The 7271-nt window shown below is 35.4% G+C and overlaps 1 protein-coding gene across 1 annotated transcript in view; it reads left to right on the top strand.

The window, feature by feature from the left end:
* The window catches only part of LOC106463895, a 30725-nt gene extending 26724 nt beyond the window's left edge, over positions 1-4001 (top strand). The window contains exons 9-10 of the mRNA XM_013923974.2: positions 813-899; positions 1281-4001. Of these exons, the coding sequence (XP_013779428.1) occupies positions 813-899; positions 1281-1348 (155 nt within the window). The 3' untranslated portion in view covers positions 1349-4001. The remainder of the gene's footprint in view (positions 1-812; positions 900-1280) is intronic.
* The last annotated feature ends 3270 nt before the right edge of the window (positions 4002-7271 follow it).

Consider the following 7271-nt stretch of genomic DNA (forward strand, 5'->3'; position numbering starts at 1 on the left):
TTTTTGATTGTTTGTTTGCTTATTTTCTCAGCCAGAAAATCATTCACACTACCGTTTGTGCTCTTTACGAAACTTCTTCATTCAAATCTATTTCCCTGTCAGTGTTCCCATCTTTATTAAAAGGCGTAAGATGACAAAAACAAAATCTTGAAGAATTTCTCAATAATGTGCTTTGGTTATGGTAGGTAATTTGAAGAAAAAATAAAGTGTTACTGTTTCTTATTTGTAGGAGGTTTAAGAGGAAAGGCGACAACATAATGAACTAATTCATCACCATACCTGAAAACTCTGACTTCACTTTTTTTGAAAAATGAAATGGTCTTTTCTTTTACTCCCGATCAACAATCAAATATCTTTTCTTGAATTATGAATAACACGAATGGATTGAAATATTTAATTAAATTATCTCAAAAGAAACCTTCATTTCGGTGCAATATTGAAATTAGCTTGAATTCTTCATAACCTCTAAATAGTGGGTGATCCAACAGGTCACGGGTGGTTTAGTACAACCTAAAATCCTATTTGCCCAACCACTAGCAACAGCACACTACTTAGATGGCTTTAGAGACTGATCAAATATTACACCAAGATCCTTTTCTTCCATAACACTGTTAAGGATATTCCCATCCAAATTGTACTTACAATTCAAATTATGATAACCCACATGCATTATCTAGTATTTATTATAATTAAAACCCATCAGCAATTTATTTGCCCAACTCACTAAATGATCTAAGTCCTTTAATTATGTTCCAAATTATGTTTTCTGCTTGTAAAATAATTTATTTGCGACTTTATAAATGTATTTTTAGGAACTTCTGGCATTGTTCTGCGAATTTACATCTGCATAGAAGTGATGAAAGTGTACAAAAACTTTGGATATGGCCTTACGGATCACGGTAAGGTTGTAATTTGAAAACTTTTTCATGCTAAATTAAAACATTGAAACTACTTTTTATTTCCTTCCAAATAAGCTTATCTATAATTTAAGAGTTTTTTTAATGCCATTAAACAATTCACTAGGTTATAATTTGATTGTCAGTAACAGCAAACCAACTTCTTAATTTTTACCTCAGAATACTACATGCAAAAATAATGGCACTGGAACCTTATGTTTTTGTTTTAAGAGTATTGCATTAAGCTAATAGTTTAACGTGTTAAATGCAGATTTTTTAGTGGTGATAATTTCCTTTGATGATAGAGAGTTAATTTTTTATTCCTGTCTGTAATAATGTGAAGGTTATCTGTATTCACTCTTCCATTTTGATTGTGATCCACAGCCTTTGCTGGACTTGTGGCTTCAGAGTCGACTAATTTGTTATCTCGACCTAGAGCTCTGAACATGTGACCCCCAGTGGTATATCCAGTGAACAGGAAAAGATCAGTCTGTGCATTACAAGGAACCTTTCTTCCATGTTTAGTTTGCTTGTTGATGACATTGTATTGTTTCATAACGCAACTTTTCAGTCAGTCTAATACCCAAATGGACGAGAACTCCCATCATACGACGTATACGTGTATGTTATGAATCCTGCAAAACCTCTCATCCTGACAAAAACAAATGTTTGTTGAAAATTTTCGTTAAACTGATGTAAAAAGTCAATAATCATAGTCGTGCTGTAAAACTTCCATTTTTATAGAATTGTTATCATCCATAATTTCATGTCTTGTACATACATACACACACACCTTATATAGATTATGTTGTAGTATCAGTATTGAAAGGAATGGGGTAGTTCTTCCATATGGATGATACAGATTCAAAATTGATTGAATGTCCAATAAAAAAAAAGTTACTTTTTTTTTTCGTTTTTCATTTTCTAAGAAAAGTATGCGGTGAAAATTGTCTCACAGGGCATCCTCAAAAATGTATCCTACGGTTCTCCAAATTTGTGTTTGAGCTATTCTTTTGAAAACTTACTGAGATAGAAGAGTATAAATTCAAAATACTGTACGTACATACGCACCATTTATGATCTCGGGAAGTTACAATTGAAAGATAAGATGAATTTGCAGTTTAACATCACCTTTGCAAGGGAGTTAGATGTTGAGCTTGCTTTTGATCCTTACAGTAACATCAGAAAATTGCTTGAAAATGTTGACTTCATTGTTCCTATTGTAAGCCCATCTTATTTGCAAGAAATTGAGCCTGTTGACATCCAGACAAGAACCACAGATAGCCTCCATGTCCGTTACATTTTCCAGCATTATCAAAATGAGTATGCTAATAAAGCTTGTCTAAATTATAAAATACGGCCGAAACAAAATGTTTAACTTCATGTCTTTCTGTTTCTGTTGTATAGATGTGGATATAAGAACAGGAATCATAAGTAAGGAAGTGAAACTTAGTCTGACTGTATTGGATGAATGATACCATAATTACCAAAACTTGCGATACATCTTTTTTTTTCCATGTAACTCACCTAGGTAATCTCACTTGTGTACCGTTGAGTTTAATAAGTCTATGAAAAAGTTCAAAGAAGCAAATTTTTATACAGAATATTATATTTTATATACTAGTACATACATTGTTAATTTGGTCACTCACTCTCTCTTTAAGCATAGCTCTGCTTTTGAGTTTAGATGACAATCCGAGGTACCCGTTTCAATAATCAAGTACCTTTTTGTAGTAATCTCAAATGTATATAATAACTGTCTCCCCTTCCCCTTGAAAAAAAAAAGTCTCAAAATTGCTGCTTTTGAAGTTATCACCAAATTAATGTAAATATAAATGTTAGCCATTGTTGGTATGAAAATAATTTTTATTGAGTAAACAAAATCGAGATAATAGTTGAAGGTTTACAAATGTAATTGGGAAGGTGGTGTTTGTGATATTGAAATGTGATTTCTACCAAAGGTTCTATTAAGTCTGGTAAATCTGTTTCAGAACTGTAGATGGTGTTTACGTGAAATTATGGTAGAAGAAACTATGAAGCTGTGTGGTTCTTACTGGTTTTTAAATCATCTGAGTATTTATTTCTGTTGTATTTTGTTAATATATTGTGCACCATTCTATATACCATTTGGTGACATCCATAGTGTAAATGAAGTGATTAAAGTAGTCCAATTATTTAGACAATAATTTGACAAATTAACAACACCTTTTCTATTTGTGTGTGTGTGTGTGTCTATATATACATGCCATTTTAAATTCTTTTACTCTTGCTCTAGCTAAAGAATCCTGTATATAAAATTAAACCACTAAGAAATCATCCTTCTATAAAGGCTACTCTTATAAACCACCAGGTACCAAAATAGTGACTTTTTTGTTCTCCTCTCATTATCAGTTAACTCTAAAAAATACTTAAGATTTCATGGTAGTTAAGGGGATCTAGGAGTAAGCTGATTGATGAACTCCTCTTGTTAGCAAACATATGTTAATAACAATGCACACAGTATAGGTGTCCTCTCCCTATCGATATATCCAGATAATTTCTTTAACATACTCCAGTGTAACTCAGTGGATTGATATAGTATACTGATTATTTTTTGAATACTGAAATGTTATGACTAATATACGAAATGTACACACATGTTCATGAATAATTGTATTTAGAAAACATTTAAACTTTATGAACTTGAAGGAAATTTCTGTTGTTTTTTTACTACAAGTAGGGGGAGTCACCTGTTTGTGTGAAAAACTGATATGTGGTGAATTAGTTTTCTAATGTATATTTGTGCAGTTTTTTTTATTAAATAAAGATAGGTCTTAGTATTACATCAACAGGTGATACACTAAACAATATATGTGTGAAACTACAGTGCTCTAAACAATAAAAAAACATACTGATTTTGTGATATTTTAGTAAAATAATGTCCATCACCTCTGAACCCTAAATTTGAGATGAACTGAAATGTATATTATTGGTTATTTTTTGCATTGAAATAGTTGACACACTAAACAGTATATTATATTGTATGACACCTAATTATAAAATAATATAATAAAATTAGTTGTAGAAATGTTTACAGAGAGCAATTAATAAAGTGAATTTCACTAATCTGACTTACTTACATAATTCAAATGTTTGTTTTAAATTTAAACTTTGAATGTTTGTTATGTGAGTACCACAACAACTGTGTTTTTTTACGGTTTAAATTCAGCCTATTATTCAGATATTTTAAATTACTTTGGTATAGCACATGAGAATAAAGAAAGCATAACGTCATGCAGGTGTTTTTAAAAGGGAAGAGTGTTTTCCTTAAAGAATTGGATTTCAAGGAAGGGTCCGAGTTACCATTAATTTTTGATCAAGCAATCTATCTACAAAGATCAGAACTAAAGATCAACCTGATAATGAATATAGCTAACTTGATACACTGTTTTTACCAGGAGTCTACATAGTCATAAAATAGAAATTTATAATGATTTCGATGCAGTGATTTTTCACGTGGGTACTCTCACTGTTAGTGATATTTTGGCCGTAATCCCAATGATATCTTACAAGGTCCTCCCAGTGGCACAGCAGTATGTCTGCAGACTTACAATGCAAGAAACAGGTACTACTTACAAAGTACTAGACCTGATCAAATTTTGAAGATTATAAATCAAAGGTACATGGAAAATCTCCCCCAACCTTGCGAACATGTTTCAGTAAATAATGAATGAATGAATGTTGACCAAGCTTATACAACAGGTATTGCTTACAAAGTACTAGATCTGGTTAAATTGTGGGAGGGGTTTAAACACACGATGTAACATTATTGGGGGCATAAGTGTTTCATAAACACAATTTGCACTTTTGTTTTTACCTTTTTGCGACATTTCCGAAATCGCTGAAAAACTGTGAATATTTTATTATACTCTTCAACGTAACCAGTTGCACATGTATTTTAATTGTGTGTGTGTGTGTGCTATACTTAATTTTGTGTTTTCTGTTGTTTCTTGCATTTTCGGACAAACCTCTTTACTTTCTGAGTGGAGTAAAAAATAATTATTGTTACGACAGTGGGGGTCACGTGACGAGTATTCTAGAAGATTCGCGATAAACGCTAGTGTGTTACGACAGCGGAAGTCAAGTGACCCTGGTAGCACGTGTTGAGTGCCTAGAAAATTCTAGAAGAGGCGGTATTATCGTATATAAGTGCACTAGACAGAGAGAGAAAGGGAGAGAGTGGGGAACCAAGGACAGCAGTTATGGTCGGCGGGAACCGAGGATAGCAAATACAGAGATCGGAACTATAGTTGCTGACAGGCGGAGATGGAGACGGACAATTGAGTCAAGCGCGGTAGAAAGTGAGTGAATTGTTGTGAACTATAGTGTGTGTAACTGTGAAAATTAAGTGTATTGCAAAGTTGTATTGAGGAAGAATAAACAAGTTTTATTTAAGAAAGGACTTGTATCGTAGAAAAATTAACAAACAAACATACAGAGACGTAACAAATTGGTGTCCGAAGTGGGATAGAAAATAAACAGAAGAAGATGGAAACGAGAGGTGGAAAATCAAACTACAGCTTAGCAGAATTGATGGCAACAATACAAGAACAAGAAAAGAAACAAGAAGAACAAGAAAATAAACAAGAAGAGAGATTACAGCAGTGGTTGGAGGAAAAAGAAGAGAGACAACTGCAGTTGCAAGAAAACCTGCAACAGTGGCAGCTCGAACAAGAAAATAAACAAAAAGAGAGACAACAGCAGTTGCAAGAAAACCTGCAACAGTGGCAGCTCGAACAAGAAAATAAACAAGAAGACAGATTACAGCAGTTTTTGGAGGAAAGAGAAAATAAATAAGAAGAACGAGAAAAGAAACAAGAAGAGAGATTACAACAGCTATTGGAGGAGAAAGAACATAAACAAGAAGAGAGACTACAGCAGTGGCAACTGGAATAAGAAAGGAAACAAGAAGTACAAATGGAAAACATTAGTAAGTTTAAAAGTGAATGAAATACATTAAAGGATGATTTATTGTCTTTTACACAAGGAGGATATATTAGCCATCGACTTAATCAGCCCAGACAATGGGAAGACCCTTCCAGACCCTGCAGCTAAACCCTAATGCAGACATCTTCAGTCCTGTCAGAAGTCACATCCCAGATATGAATGTCAGCAATAGGGGTGATCTAGTACGAAGGAAGCCACAGGAATTCGATGGGAAGGCACCGTGGGAAGCATATAGAGCACAATTTGAGCTCCTGGCAGAAATGAATAGGTGGACAGAGGAGCAGAAAGCAGTATATCTGGCAACGAGCTTTAAGGGACAACCACTGGAAATACTTGGACAGTTGTCATTAGACGACAGGCACAACTATAGAGCACTGGTAGCAGCTCTAGAACTCGGGTACGGAACCCAAAATCAGTCTGAAGTCTACAGGGCTAGGTTTAGGACGAGAGTCCGTGCTAAAGGGGAGAGCCTGCACCACCCGATGTCCTCAAATTGTAGCTGAGATCAGTTTGTAGACGCCTTGGACAGTCCACAACTGAAAATACAAGTGAAGCAAGCACACCCCTCTACTATGCAGGATGCAATGGCCAGAGCTCTCGAATTTGAATCCTACGTTAAGTCCAGCACAGAGGTACCAAGGTTGGTAGAGTCATTAGGATTCAAGGCCACAAAAGGTCAGCTTTCAGAAAAGTTTGAGGGACTTTGCTGGCACTGTAACAAACCTGGGCACAAGATAGCTCAATGCTGGTAACTTCAACACAGGGAAGATGCCACGGCAGGAAAGGCTGCTACCCAGAAAGGTTGTTGGAACTGTGGAGAGCAGGGACATATGAGGAGCCAGTGTAAAAAGAATACCACCAATAAGTCAGCTTCGGGAAACCAGTAGTGGTTGGTTCTAAGGGATGCCCACCAACCCCAATCGTGAAAGTCCCAACAGCTAAGTGTAAAATGCCAAGCACACATAGTGTCTATGTGACAAGGAAGCCGGATGGCCAAAGGTGCAACTTTGTCATAGATTCTGCATCCCAGAAAACCCTTGTGAGTATCAAGGTGCTGGATCACAAAGGAGTACCAGAAGCTGTACAGAAGCTTTGTGGTGTAACAGGACATTATGCAAGGTTGTGGGGACCAGTGTGGGTAACTATTGAGCTCATGGGCATGAAGAACAGACAGAAAGTATACTTAGCTGACATTGAAGACCAATGCATATTAGGATTGGACTATTTACTACCGAGGAAGTGTGTAGTTAACTTCGATAAAATGACGTTTTGGAAACAACAAAGGCCAGATTCCAGTAAGTGTGGCTGCATCCGTTGATCTGCATGTCACAGTACTTAAGTCAACTACAATACCCCCTATGTCAGAGAAGATCGTTTGGGGTAGGAAAA

The sequence above is a fragment of the Limulus polyphemus genome, unplaced genomic scaffold (assembly GCF_000517525.1).
Source record: "Limulus polyphemus unplaced genomic scaffold, Limulus_polyphemus-2.1.2 Scaffold1511, whole genome shotgun sequence".
NCBI classification, from domain to species: domain Eukaryota; kingdom Metazoa; phylum Arthropoda; class Merostomata; order Xiphosura; family Limulidae; genus Limulus; species Limulus polyphemus.